Here is a 14979-nt window from a genome sequence, read left to right as displayed (position 1 = left end):
AAGCTTTCCCCCTGCAGGCGGGGACCAGGAGCTTGAACCTGGGTCCTTGTGCACTGTAACCTGTGTGCTCAAACAGGTGGGCCACCACCCAGCTCCTAGACCTTTTTTTTCTATGTACTTAGTAATATTTCACATTCAATAAATCTCATTAATGTTAAGTGTGAAATAAACCAGTAAATTCTAGTTTATTTTTTACCTCCAGGGTAATCATCTAGGGAACTAGAAATTCTTCTTGGGACAGGGTTCCTGCATGAAATTCCCTGCTAGTGAAGAGCTCAGTCAAACAAATTTTTGTTTAAATTTTTATTTATTGGATAGGGACCGACAGAAATTGAAAGGGGTAATAGAAAGGGAGAGAGACAAAGACACACCTGCAGCCTTGTTTCACCACTCTCAAAGCTTTCCCCCTGCAGGTGAGGATGGCGGCTTGAACCTAGGTCCTTGTGCATTATAGTGTGTGAGCTCAACCAGGTGCGCTACCACCCAGCTCCACAAGCTCTGTTTTTTTAATTATACCTTTTCTTCTTTAATTTTTTAAATATTTATTTATTTACCCTTTTGTTGCTCTTCTTTTTTATTGTTGTTGTAGTTATTGTTGTTGTTACTGATGTCGTCATTGTTAGGACAGAGAGAAATGGAGAGTGGAAGAGAAAACAGAGATGGGGAGAGAAAGATAGCAGACCTGCTTCACCACCTGTGAAGTGACTCCCCTGCAGGTGGGGAGCCGGGGGTTCGAACTGGGATTCATTTATAATGTTTATGACTAAAACAAACCAGTATTCACTGATTTTTACATGATTCCCAGGATTTCTTTTTTCCCACTTCCATTTGATACTCTTTATACTTATTCATTCATTTATTCATTCCTCATACTCTCTTCTCCCTCTTTATGACAGGTACTCAACAACAAAACTTGAGCTTCTCATTGTCATGGAGCTTTGAAGCCTAATCAAGAGTTAAGAGAAACTCACCAAAAATGCATTTTCAAACAGTATTTAGTGCCATGTAGGAAAACACGTGGCTCTTAAAAAAAAAAAAAAAAAAAAAACTTAGTTGGCGAAGTCTTCATCCAGGATATGGCAGCTGAGCTAAGGTAAGAAGGGTGAGAAGTTACCCTGGCATTTCCCCTCCATTTAGAGCTCTTGGTTGACAGAAACCAGGTTTAGCATCAGCCCCTGGCTCGCCTGACAGAGGCACTCAAAACTATTTGTGCAGTGGCTAAGGGTCAGTGTAAGAAATATAAAAATCAGGGGGCCAGGTAGTAGCACAGCGGGATAAGCGCACATGGCATGAAACAGCGCAAGGACTGGCTCAAGGATCCCGGTTTGAGACCCCGGCTCCCCACCTGCAGGGGGGTTGCTTCACAAGCAGTGAAGCAGGTCTGCAGGTGTCTTGTCTTTCTCTCCCCCGTCTGTCTTCCCCTCCTCTTTCAATTTCTCTCTGTCCTACCCAATGACAGCAATAACAACAACAACAAACAACAAGGACAACAAAGAGAAAAAATAGCCTCTAGGAGCAGTGGAGTTGTAGTGCAAGCACCGTGTCCCAGCAATAACCCTGGAGGAAAAAAAAAATATATATATATATATATGTATTACCGCATCCTGTTTTAATACTCATCAATTAATACATTTAACTGGTTCTAAAAATATCCATAGTATTATCAAACAATTTGGGGGTGAAAAAAATTGCCCTGCTTTATCTTTACCACCTTTCAGCCACCAAGTTGTAGACACTATGATTCCATCCTGACTTCCCTGGGCAAATGACTTCACCAATGTGTCCTGAAACCTGAGGTTCCAGAGCCCTACTAGGGAACAACAGAAATAGGACAGTAGCACAAAGAAGTGGAAAGATATTCCATGTTCATGGGTTGGAAGAATTAACATCATCAAAATGAATATACTACCCAGAGCCATATTCAAATTTAATGTTATCCCCATCAAGATCCCAAACACATTTTTTAGGAGAATAGAACAAATGCTACAAATGTTTATCTGGAACCAGAAAACCTCTGGAACCTAGAATTGCTAAAAACAATTTTAAGAAGGAAGAACAGAACTGGAGGCATCACACTCCCAGATCTCAAATTGTATTATAGGGCCATTGTCATCAAAACTGCTTAGTACTGGAACATGAATAGACACACTGACCAGTGGAATAGAACTGAGAGCCCAGAAGTAAGCCCCCACACCTATGGACATCTAATCTTTGACAAAGGGGCCCAGACTATTAAATGGGGAAAGCAGAGTCTCTTCAACAAATGGTGTTGGAAAAAATGGGTTGAAACATGCAGAAGAATGAAACTGAACCATTATATTTCACCAAATACAAAAGTAAATTCCAAGTGGATCAAGGACTTGGATGTTAAACCACAAACTATCAGATATTTAGAGGGAAATACTGGCAGAACTCTTTTCTGCATAAATTTTAAAGACATCTTCAGTGAAACAAATCCAATTACAAAGAAAACTAAGGCAAGCATAAACCTATGGGACTACATCAAATTAAAAGGCTTCTGCACAGCAAAAGAAACCACTATACAAACCAAGAGATCCCTCACAGAATGGGAGAAGATCTTTACATGCCATACATCAGACAAGAATTTAATAACCAAAATATAGAAAGAGCTTGCCAGACTCAACCACAAGAAGACAAATAACCCCATCCCAAAATGGGGGGAGGACATGGACAGAATATTCACCACAGAAGAGATCCAAAAAGCCGAGAAACACATGAAAGAATGCTCCAAGTCTCTGATTGTCAGAGAAATGCAAATCAAGACAACAATGAGATACCACTTCACTCCTGTGAGAATGTCATACATCAGAAAAGGTAACAGCAGCAAATGCTGGAGAGGGTGTGGGGTCAAAGGAACCCTCCTACACTGCTGGTGGGAATGTAAATTGATCCAACCTCTGTGGAGAACAGTCTGGAGAACTCTCAGAAGGCTAGAAACGGACATACCCTATGATCCTGCAGTTCCTCTTCTGGGAATATATCCTAAGGAACCCAACACACCGATCCAAAAAGATCTGTGTACACATATGTTCTTGGCAGCACAATTGGTAATAGCCAAAACCTGGAAGCAACCCAGGTGTCCAACAACAGATGAGTGGCTGAGCAAGTTGTGGTCTATATACACAATGGAATACTACTCAGCTATTAAAAATGGTAACTTCACCGTTTTCAGCCAATCGTGGATGGACCTTGAAAAATTCATATTAAGTGAAATAAGTCAGAAACAGAAGAATGGATATGGGATAATCTCACTCTCAGGTAGAAGTTGAAGAACAAGATCAGAAGAGAAAACACAAGTAGAACCTGAACTGGAATTGGTGTATTGCACCAAAGTAAGACTCTGGGGTGCGTATGGGGGAGAATACAGGTCCAAGAAGGATGACAGAGGACCCAGTGGGGGTTGTATTGTTATATGGGAAACTGGAAAATGTTATGCATGTACAAACTATTGTATTTACTGTTGAATGTAAATCATTAATTCCCCAATAAAGAAATAAAAAAATAAATAAAAGGTAGAGTAGTAAGAAAAAAAAAAGAAATAGGAGTATGGATCCACCTGCCAATACTCATGTCCAGTGGAGAAGCAATTACAGAAGTTCAGAACTCCCACCTTCTGCACCCCAAAAAAGAATTGTGGTTCATACTCCTAGAGGGATAAACAATAGGTTAGGTTTCCAATGGAGGAGATGGACACATAACTCTGGTGGTGGGTACTATATGGAATTGTACCCCTATTATCTTACAGTCTTGCAAATCAACATTAAACTAATACTAAAAAAACAAACACAAAGTAGAAAAACTAAAAGAAGAAAGTAGCATAAGATGAGACTAAAGAAGTAGTAGCCAAAGCACCTTTAGACTGTCAAGGGTATGTATGATTATTTTTTCCTTTACCAGAGCACTGCTCAGCTCCGGCCTATAAGCGGTGCTGGGGATTGAACCTGGGATCTTTGGTGCCTCCGAAATGAAGATGTTTTTGCATAACCATTGTGTTATCTTCTCCATGCAAGGGTACATAGGATTTAAGTCTTTATCATAAAAGCAACTGGAAATCACAGGTTTTTGTTTTTGCTGTTGTTTCTGCTTTTGCCTTTTACAGTTAACAATTTTTTCCCTCTGATAAGACAGATAGAAATGAAAGGGTGAGGGAAGGAGAGAGACAGAGTGGCAGACACCTGCAGTACTTGCTTTGCCACTTGTGAAGCTTCACTTTGTTGGTGGCGACTGGGAACTTGAACCCTATTCCTTGTATGTGGTAACATGTGTGCTCAACTAAGTGCTTAACTCTCCGGCCCATACAGCTAACATTTTTTTCTTCATGAATTTGTGTCATCCTTGCACAGGGGCCATGCTAATTAATCTTCTCTGTATCATTCCAATTTTAGTATATGTACTGCCAAATCGAGCATTACAGACAACATTTTAAAAAAATGACTTATATGGGTCCAGGTGGTAGCACACCTGGTTAAGTGCACACATTACAATGTGCAAGGTCTTGCGTTCAAGCCCCTGGACCCCACCTGCAGAGGGAAAGCTTCTTGAGTGGTGAACCAGCGTTGCAGGTGTGTCTCTGTCTCTTTCTATCTCCCCCCTCTCAATTTCTTGGTCTCTATCCAATAATATGTAAAATAAATAAAACATACTTATATGCTAATATTATGCTAAAGATTTTTAATTCTTGAAAAAGCCTATGAGACTACTATCCCAATTTTACAGACCAAGGACACTGAGAGACTTTTGTTCAAAACAACATAACTGTTAGAGGCTTGATTCCAAAACCCCTCTTAACCAGCATATTACACATGCTCTGAGCAAAAAAAGAGAAATAGGTAAGCAAGTATGAACAGAACAGCTGATTCTAATCTGATTGGCAGGCATACCCCACTAGCATAGGGGTACCAGGGTTTAATGAGCTAATCACCGAATTTAACTGATCCCTTATTCTGAGTCTACATAAATCAAATAACCTTCTAATTGTATTCTGGCTTCTCGTATAGATTTTTTTCTGTTGCTTGGAGATAATGCACTCATCGGCCTACACACATATTTTATTCCAGCTGGTAATTTTATTGCTCATTATGAGTCAAATTGGCATTTTGCTTTTTTTTTTTTTTTAAAGGTGAAGGTCACTGAAATAAACATAAAGCCCTATCTCTGTCCAGTTAAAAAGAATTAAAACCAACAAATAAATAGAATGCTCTGTCTATTGCCTTTTTGGTGACTGAACCTGCTGCGAGGCGGGAAGGTGGAGGAGGATGTCACCCAGTCTAGGGACCAGCCTTTCCTTCACCTTCTTTGTCAGAGGCCCCGCTCAGCCCAGCCGGCAGCCGCCCACCGCCTCCTGCACCTCATTTCTGAGCCTCGTTCCCGGGGTCCCCATGTCTGTCTGTCTCCCTCCCTCCAGGTTCCTCGGCAGCATCACCTTCCCCGCGCGGCCCCCGGAAGCCGCCCCCCCACAGCCTCTTTAATGCGCAAAACTGGGGCGGGTGCAGGTGGACAAGAGATGAGGCTCCATCCAACACTGTCGCCATCAGCTCGATGACATAAAGGGGCTAAATAAGGCTCCTTCCCCCGTCCCCCGCGAGAAGACCAACTCAAGTGCCAGGAACGTAAAAGCTTGAAATGCTAAACAATAAGTGATGATGATGATAAATAAATAATAAAATTCTCTGTCTGCTAAAAGGAAAGCCAGCCCACGGGCGAGGGCAGCCGTGCTAGCGATGCTCTTTCCAACATGCTGCGGAGGCTGCAGCGGGGTGGGCCCGAGTCGGGGCGCCTCGGGAGGCCGAGCGCGGGGGGCGGGCGGAGCACAGCAAACGTTTAAGTCGGGAACGCGCTTGCCACCCCTCTGCTCTTCGGCCATTTTCACCGCGGAGGCGTTAACCTCGACACGACAGGACCGGACTGGGCGGCCGCCGCGCGGGGCCGGGGAGGACTGAGGCAGCGAGAAGCGTCACACCCTGGCCGGAGAAAATGGCCACTTTCTCGGGGCTCCCGGCCGCGGGGTCCCCGCCCACACCCCGCACCCCCGGGGGCAGCGAAAGGTGGGCGGCAAACCGCAAGGGACAAAAAGGCGCGCCGATTCCCGCCGCCACCGCAGGGGGACGCAAGCTCGCGGCCCGAGAGCCCAGCCAACGGTCTGGAGGGAGGTGCCAAGTGACAGCACGGGGGGGGGGGGACAGGCGCAGGGAGCCCTGGGGGCTTTGCCTCCCATTTAGGACAAGGCCGGGGACAACGATCCCGCGTGATGCAGTTTCCACTTATCCTTTGTTAAAGCTGCTTCACAGGACTGTGTGTTTGCCCGAGGCGCTCGTAGTCGCCGTCTTCCCCCCCCCCGCCTCGCAAAGTGGCTCAGTCCGATCAGGGGCCGCCGCCGCACCGCCCCCTTCTCCTCGGCCCCCGCGCGAGTGGCGCATTGGCGCGCGGCCCCGAGGGGCGGGGCTCGAGGCGGGCGCGCGCCCGGCGCTGCTATATAAATACTGGGCCTGACCGCCCTAAACCTCGTTCGTCCCGCGCCGCCCGATCGGATAGAGTGGACGGTCTCTAGCTTCGCTCCGCGCGTCTCTTAGTAGTTACCGGGCCACCGCCGCCTCTCCTCCCGCTCGCCACTTGGACTCACCTCCGCTGTCAGTCACCACCACCGCCAGCATGAACGGGCAGCTCAACGGCTTCCACGAGGCGTTCATCGAGGAGGGCACTTTCCTCTTCACCTCGGAGTCTGTGGGAGAAGGCCACCCAGGTGAGGGGCTGGAGCCCGGCGCGGAGGAGAGGCGGGGCCCGGGGTCTGCGGCGGGGACGGGCGGCCCTCACCTCACCCCCCGGGCTGTGGCAGAGGCGGCCGCGCGCCTTCCTCGTGGCGCCGCCGCTGCCGGGCGCGTGGCCGCCGCTCCCCTCCCCCTTCCGCCCCGCCATCCGGCCGCGCGCCGCGACGTGCGGAAGATTCCAGAAAAGGAACAGGGCGGGGGCCGCATCGGCGTGGACTCTGCCCGGGAGCGCCGGCCTATCGGCCGGCCGCTGCTCGTCTCCCGCGCGGCCCGAGGGGGCGACCCGCCCGAGTGCGCGCGTCCGGCCGCGGGGGCGCGCGCCCCGCATTGCAGCGGCGGCCACGTGTTTGCCGCGTGTGGCCTGCGGGCGAGGGGCAGCGCCGGGCAGCGGAGCTTTCGGGTTGCTTCAGTGCTGGGGCGCAGGGGACTGGGAGCCACTCGTTCAGTGGGTTTCCGGGCCGGCGGCATCGCACGCTGAAGGCAGGGGCCCCGTCCAGTTCTCAGGCAGAGAACGTGGCCTTGTCTTCAAGGTGACAGCCTCCGACTAAATATAGCGCCCGTGGGGGAAGGCAGGCAGTCCTTATTTGGCGCCCCTGTGGAAGCATTGAGGAGCATGAGAGAAACGGGAGCTGCCGTTGCCTTGGGTTTCCTTTTAAAGCCTGGCGCTTTGACTTCACATTTCGTCTTTGTCCACTCGTCCGCCATTGTGGAGCCGTCTACACGTGCATGAGTGAGGCGATTTCCAGGAACAGGGTCCTCGGGCTGAGGGCTGCGCCCAGTCAAGCCCAGAGTTTTTTGCTCAGCAGAAGAATGCCTGTGGCCCGGCTGTGGGCTGTGGAGTCCACCGCACCGGCGTAAGGATCCGCTTCTCTAGGCAACCTGCTGTGATGAAATCCCGCAGGCAGCCTAGAGATGAAAATCCCGCAGGCAGCCTAGTGGTAGAACAGGACAAACCCCAAGATCCCGACTGAAGGCCAGGGCATTTGTGACTCTTTTTTTTCTTTTTTTTTTTTTTCCCAGTGGAAAACCGAGGAGAATAGTAGTTTGGGGATTTTCTACCTCTTCCAGTTTTGTTTTGTTTTTAACCAAAACACTGCTCAGCTCTGGTTTATAGGAGCTTTGAACCTGAGGCTTTGGAGCCTGGGGCATGAGTCTCTGCATAACCATTGTGCTATCCTCTCCTGCCCAACCTCTTCCAGGATTTTTTTTTTCTAATAGACACAAATTGAGGGGAGGAGGCGGTAGAGGGAAATAGACAACTGCAATTCCACTTCACTTGTGAAGCTTACCCCCCCCTCCATGTAGGGAACCAGGGGGCCAGGGGCTTGAACCTGGGTCCTTACACACTGTAATGTGTGTGCTTGACCAAGTGCACCACCACCGGCCCAACACCCTCCTTCCAGATTTTAATAGATGACAGCACAGTGGGTGGGAAAGCAAAGATTAAGAATTTGTTTGAACATTCGGCTGTCTTTTTAATAGTCTGAACAGGTTTAGGCAGATTAGAAGGTTGCTATTTTATTCCCTTTGTCCATAAAGTGACCTGCTTTCATTGCTTAACTCCTTAACTGACATCTCATTAATTGGTGTCCATACGATTAAGGAAAGGAATTTGCCTGTGTCCCGCTTTCCTAGACCTCTAGCTGGATTTGAGGCATTTTGTGGAATTAATAAATTCTAGACTTTTTTTTTTTTTTAACCAGAGCACTGCTCAGCTCGGGCTTATGGGAGTGTGGGAGATTGAACCTGGGACTTCAGAACCTCAGGCATAAAAGTCTATCTCTTTTTTTTTTTTTTTCCCAATACAATAGTTTGTACATGCATAACATTTCTCAGTTTTCCACATAACAATACATCCCCCACTAGGTCCTCTGTCTTCCTTTTTGGACCTGTACTCTCCCCACCCACCCAACCCAGAGTCTTACTTTGGTGCAATACACCAACTCCAGTTGAGAAAGTCTCTTTGCATAACCATTATGCTATACCCCCACCCAAATTCTAGACTTGTAAGAAATTGATAAGACTAAAGCTTCACTTCTGGTTAGATTTAAAATGTAAACTGTCCTATTTGAAAATGAACACTGCTCTCCTCTACATTCCCTCTCAAAGTGTCCTAAGTACTTTTAGCTATGGAATACCTTGGAAAATGTGTATGTGCATTTATCATAATGTGATCTGGCTTAATCTGAATTGGTGAGATTATGGTGCAGCTATATTAAGACCAGGGTGTCTGGTTTTCAAGTAACATGCAGATCTGTATTCTAGCCTTTACTGCTTAAGCAGGTGACTTGGTAAAGCAGTATTGATTTATTTTCTTTTTTAGATTTTATTTATTAGAAAGATAGGAGAAAGAGAAAGAACCAGACATCACTGTAGTACATGTGCTGCCAGGGATTGAACTCAGGACCTCAGGCTTTATCCCCTGCACCACCTCCCGGGCCACAGTAGTATTGAATTAAACAGTAATGTTTGCCATGATTTTAAACAAAGCTCTCAGAGTTTCACAGTTTTAGTTACATGGGGATGTGTCATACTTAACATTAGCAGTTAATTGAAGACATTGATCTCCAATTTCTCTTTCCAGATAAGATTTGTGACCAGATCAGTGATGCTGTCCTTGATGCCCACCTTCAGCAGGACCCTGATGCCAAAGTGGCTTGTGGTAGGTTCAGAACTGCTTGCTTATCTGCTGATTTAAAGGCTCCACAAAAAAGAAAAAAAACTTTGAAAGTGACATTTGCACATGAACCTCTCTTTTTATTAGAAACTGTTGCTAAAACTGGAATGATCCTTCTTGCTGGGGAAATTACATCCAGAGCTGCAGTTGACTATCAAAAAGTGGTTCGTGAGACCATTAAACACATTGGATATGATGATTCTTCTAAAGGTGCGGTTTAGGGTTGGGGAAATAGCATAATGTTTATGCAAAAGACTTTCGTGCCTTAAGGTTCAGTCCTACCAGCCATAAACCAGAGCTAGCTAGTGCTTTTCTTTTTAAGGCTACTTCTTGGGCTGAGTGGCACAACTGGTAGTGCATGTTACAGTGCTGGCTGCAGGTGTAGCTCTTTCCCTGTCCCGTTTCTCACAGTTTGTCTCTATCCAAAGTAAATAATTTTTAAGCCAGGGCCAGCAGCAGCACACCTGCTTGAGTGCACAAGTACAATGCACAAGGATCCAGCTTCAAGTCCCTTTGGTTGGGTGGGGGAAACTTTGTGAGTGGTGAAGCAGGGCTGCAGGTGTCTTTCTGTCTCCCTTTGTATCCCTTCCCTCTATTTCTGGCTACCTACCCAGTAAATAAAGATAATTTTAAAAGGATTTTTTTAAATAGTAATCTTTAAGCCACTTCTAAAGGTGGTTTTTCAAGCTCCTATTAAAAGTACTGTTGTTACTATGGACTTTTAAAAATAAGGCTTTTATTTGTAGGATTTGATTACAAGACTTGTAATGTGCTGGTCGCCTTGGAGCAGCAGTCACCAGATATTGCTCAAGGTGTTCATCTTGATCGGAATGAGGAAGACATTGGTGCAGGAGACCAGGTATCTTTGTAGTAGACACCATTGGCATCTCTTCTAGCATTAAATCATGAAGTGTGGGTTGATCACATTGTTGGTTTTTCTTTCCTTTTTTAGGGCTTGATGTTTGGTTATGCCACTGATGAAACTGAGGAATGTATGCCCTTAACCATTGTTTTAGCACACAAGCTCAACGCCAAATTGGCTGAACTGCGGCGCAATGGCACTTTGCCTTGGCTACGCCCAGATTCTAAAACTCAAGTAAGTGATGATAGCACAGCAACACACGGTGCCTTGGAGAAGAAGGACAACAGTACAGTTATGTGATGATTTGGGGTAGCTCTTAGTAAACTGTTCTGATGGCCTGTCTGACCTGTCTTGACTTCAAGGTGACTGTGCAGTATATGCAGGATCGAGGTGCTGTGCTTCCCATCAGAGTTCACACAATTGTTATATCGGTTCAGCATGATGAAGAAGTTTGTCTTGATGAAATGAGGGATGCCCTGAAAGAGAAGGTCATCAAAGCTGTTGTACCTGCAAAATACCTTGATGAAGATACGATCTATCACCTACAGCCAAGTGGCAGATTTGTTATTGGTGGTCCTCAGGTAAGGCTTTTATAAGGTCAAGTCTATTTTTGTGATAGTCTCTTAAAAACACTTATCTTTGAAAACCTGTGACTCTTCTGGGGTTGTATTTGAAAAAAATTTAGAGATCTTTAATAAGCCTGATTCTTAACCACTTATGAGAGGGTTAATTATAGACTAACTTAAATCCTCTGATTTCAGGGTGATGCTGGCTTGACTGGCCGGAAAATCATTGTGGACACTTATGGTGGTTGGGGAGCTCATGGAGGCGGTGCCTTTTCAGGAAAGGATTATACCAAGGTGGACCGTTCAGCTGCTTATGCTGCTCGATGGGTGGCTAAATCCCTAGTTAAAGGAGGTCTGTGCAGAAGGGTTCTTGTTCAGGTGTGTATACTATTTTATTGGTGTGATTAACAGGCATATATGGGGGGCATTTAGTGTTTAACTGCCTGGTCATTTTTCTATTATTGCACAACTTATTATTTCTGACTTGTGACATTTTACTCCTTTTAGGTCTCTTACGCTATTGGAGTTTCTCATCCATTGTCTATCTCCATTTTCCATTATGGCACCTCTCAGAAGAGTGAGAGAGAGCTATTAGAGATTGTGAAGAAGAATTTTGACCTCCGCCCTGGGGTCATTGTCAGGTAAAGAATGGTAAAGCCTGTTGCTAATGAAACAGTCTGAGGGTGTGGGTTTGACATACTGGAATCCGAGAAGGTTCGAGTGTGAAAGCATTATTCCTAGAATGTGGTGGTATCTTCAGCAAAGACTTAAAAATTGCTCAGGAACCTAAAATTAACACGCCATTATTTAAATTAACCACTATAGAAAGCTCTTTGTACTCTCCTAAGGGTGTTTAAAGGAAAATAGTGCAGATAAATGGGATGTTTGAGGCTGTTTAAAGAAAACAAACCCATTCATTATAGGGTTGGTAAGTATTTTATGATTATAGAGCTTTTGATACTTGGAATTTCTCATGACAATAAGTTTTTGTATTTGTTGAGCCAGGGATGGAAAAACAAGAAGTAGTTACTAATAAGGACTTGCAAGGAGTTTGGACACCAGGAAGTAACATACTTTTGCCACAAACTTCTTTCCTAGCATACCCCAGAGAACTGAACTCATTTGCCAGAACTCTTAAAATGAGTTTTGCTGATTGTTTTGCTTTTATTTAATTGAATGCTACATATTAAGTTACGGACTTGTATATTCCAGGGATCTGGATCTGAAGAAGCCAATTTATCAGAGGACTGCAGCCTATGGCCACTTTGGTAGGGACAGCTTCCCATGGGAAGTGCCCAAAAAGCTTAAATATTGAAAGTGTTAGCCTTTTTTCCCCAGACTTGTTGGCGTAGGCTACAGAGAAGCCTTCAAGCTCTGAGGGAAAGGGCCCTTCTTCCTAAATTTTTCTGTCCTCTTTCAGCTCCTGATCAGTTGCAGTCACTCTAGTTAATGACATGAATTTAGCTTGTGTGGGAGACTGTAAGTTGGGGTTTTGCTATTCTGTCCCTAGGTGTTTTGTTCACCATTATAATGAACTTAGTGAGCATAGGTGATCCATGTAACTGCCTAGAAACAAAGCCAACACTGTAGTAAATAATGCTTTGAAATTAAACCTTTGTGCCCTATCACCCAACCCTTTAAAATCTTAATTGCATTGACTTTCCCAGCAAGTGCTGAAAAATGTCCATGTAATGTGCACGTAAAGTACTCATAGTTCCATTATAGCCTCTGTCTGGCAATGCCACAGCCCTGTCAGCATGAATTTGTAATGTCTGAGCTCTTACGAATATTGAAGCCGTCCCTTATTCTCCCTATAACTTAATCCAATTCTAATTATGTAGCTCTTTGTCAGGGAGTGTTCACTATTCAGTCAGTCTTGCATGTAATGCAAGTTCCAATTGGAGCTCTAGCCTGACACTTTAAAGGCAGTTACTATAGAACCATCTCCTGGTGCTTATGCTCTTAAATTGCCATCTCTTAAATAGCACCAAATCAGAATCTCTCCATATTCAGCTGTCTTTTGGAGGACGTACGTAATAAGGGGGTTTTTTTTTTGTTGTTGTTTTTTAGTAAACCAATTCTATGCATGGTTTCAGCACTAGCCAAACCACCAAAATCCTAGCTCTAGAAAAATAGCCACTTGGCACCCTTGTGATAAACAGACAAGTCACAGGGGCAGTACCTGAGGGTCTGTAGGTTGCACACTTTGGTTTCAGATGACTTTTTTTTTTTTCTTTATAAGAAAGATTGAGTACTCCACACTGCACAATAACTCCTCCCAGGTTTTAACTTTGTTTTATTTTCAAAACCAGGTCCAATGAGCTTTCTGAACAGCTGGTGTAGCTACAGAGAAACCAGCTTCCTTCAGAGAGCAGTGCTTTTGGCGGGGAGGAGGTAATCCCTTCATACTTGAACATTTTCTAATTGCTTATTTATTGTATTCTGAGGTATGGCGTAAGTACAGAGAAGCCATCACCTCAGATGGCAGCTTTTAAAAGATTTTTTTTTTTCCTCAACACCATGATTCCTTTAACATGTTTCCAGCATTCCCAGGTAGGCCAAGGTGTCCTACAGAAAAACCTTGGGTTAGACCTACAGGGGGTCTGGCTGGTGTTAACAGAAGGGAGGGCAGAGCTGGTGCAGCTGGCCATGGAGAAAGCTGACTTGGCTGGTGTGGTACAGAGAAGCCAGCTTGTTTACATGCTTGCTCCATGACTGCTTGCCCTAAGCAGAAAGTGCCTTTCAGGATCTATTTTTGAAGGTTTATTACGTATGTCTGGTTCTCAATTCCAACAGTTTAATGAAGATCTAAATAAAATGCTAGGTTCTACCTTAACTGTGTCTGTTGTTTTAAAACGGTTTGGTAATAAAGATGATGTGAGAATGTTGCATAATCCAGAGCACTTGTAATTCTATCCATGTGGTTCAGGGCACCAACCCTCCCAATAGTCAAACCTTAAAGTAAGATGCAGGCATCATTTGAACAGGTTTATGTTAAACTTCTGCCACTAAAGGGAAACTTTGCTTTTTGGCCAATGTGATACATTAGTAAAGTTTACTATTTAGGCCCTAAACACCAAGCATGGAGAATGCTAATGGAAGAAATCTGAACTTTCTACTTTTTTCATCTTACTCCTTAGTATTTATTATTGGTTGAAAGCTATTAAGTTAACATGGTTAAACAACTTGAAAGTGGTCTCAACCTGGTAAGGAATATTTTTCCAGTCCATCTTACAAGGAGACACATGAACTAAAATAACATTTGTTCAGATACAATCAATTATAGTGACAACACTGAACGTTCACAAGGGCTTGGTTGTTTATGTAGAAGTTTCTCTTAAACTTTTTTTTTTTTTAAACAGCACTGCTCAGCTCTGCCTTGTGGTGGTGCTAGGGATTGAACCTGCAACTTTGAAGCATGAGAATCTCTACATAGCCATTATGCTATCTATGCCCATCTGCCCTCCCTCATACAGTTCTATTTGGTGACTTTATCTCAACACTCAAGTTAGCATACCAAAAGTCAGGTTGAAATTTTTACTTGTGTTGCAGATGAGCATGAGAGGTGGATGTGCAGGCTGAGGGAATGGCATGTTTGCTAGGAAGAACTTCAAAAGGTGCTTGTCTAAGTGGGTGGGAATGATAGTCATAGCCTAGTAAAAGCCTAAAATGTAGATGGAGAAGAGAATTTTATTTAATCTGCTCTCCCGAAAAAACCTAAAGGTGACTAAAGGAGTGAACCCTTGGGGTCCTGCATGATCAACAAGGGCTTGTTAGGCAAGTTCTGAAACTAGAAACTTGCACAAGATGAGAGATGAGATGTGCCTGTGTCAAGTACACTAAGCCATTAACCCCACAATATGTGGGTGAGATGGCATAACGGACTTCCCTGAGGCTTTGAGGTCCCAGGTTCAATGCCCTGCAACCGCTGCAATCTGAAATAGCCTAGGTTTTTGACGAGGGGTTAATGGTAGATTAAGTGTGAGATGCCCACAAAACCAGTGACTTTCCCTCACCAGTTAAAAAATGTTCCATTGTTGACCTGTGCAAGGGGATTATTAGCTAGTCTATCCCTAAGGTAGAAGTAGC

The 14979-nt window shown here is 44.7% G+C and overlaps 1 protein-coding gene and 1 pseudogene across 1 annotated transcript; one reads left to right on the top strand and one right to left on the bottom strand.

Annotated features, from left to right (window-relative positions):
* Positions 1-4318: 4318 nt before the first annotated feature.
* On the bottom strand, positions 4319-4433 carry LOC132537857 (U6 spliceosomal RNA; annotated as a pseudogene).
* Positions 4434-6450: 2017 nt separating this feature from the next.
* Positions 6451-13726, top strand: MAT2A (methionine adenosyltransferase 2A). The gene is made up of 9 exons (XM_007529861.3): positions 6451-6760; positions 9370-9447; positions 9550-9672; positions 10209-10321; positions 10415-10558; positions 10687-10905; positions 11086-11268; positions 11398-11531; positions 12103-13726. The coding sequence occupies exons 1-9, from the start codon at positions 6670-6672 to the stop codon at positions 12203-12205; spliced, it is 1188 nt and encodes a 395-aa protein (XP_007529923.1). The 5' UTR covers positions 6451-6669; the 3' UTR covers positions 12206-13726.
* The last annotated feature ends 1253 nt before the right edge of the window (positions 13727-14979 follow it).

Source organism: Erinaceus europaeus, chromosome 3 (genome assembly GCF_950295315.1).
Source record: "Erinaceus europaeus chromosome 3, mEriEur2.1, whole genome shotgun sequence".
Classification (NCBI taxonomy): Eukaryota; Metazoa; Chordata; class Mammalia; order Eulipotyphla; family Erinaceidae; genus Erinaceus; species Erinaceus europaeus.
The sequence above is the reverse complement of the archived record's forward strand: the minus strand, read 5'-3'. Positions and strand labels throughout refer to the sequence as shown.

Coding starts and splice junctions, on each gene's coding strand:
- MAT2A (XM_007529861.3), top strand. CDS start 6,670: ATGAACGGGCAGCTCAACGGCTTCCACGAGGCGTTCATCGAGGAGGGC. Junction 9,448..9,549: donor TGATGCCAAAGTGGCTTGTG/GTAGGTTCAGAA, acceptor TCTTTTTATTAG/AAACTGTTGCTAAAACTGGA. Junction 11,269..11,397: donor GCAGAAGGGTTCTTGTTCAG/GTGTGTATACTA, acceptor TACTCCTTTTAG/GTCTCTTACGCTATTGGAGT.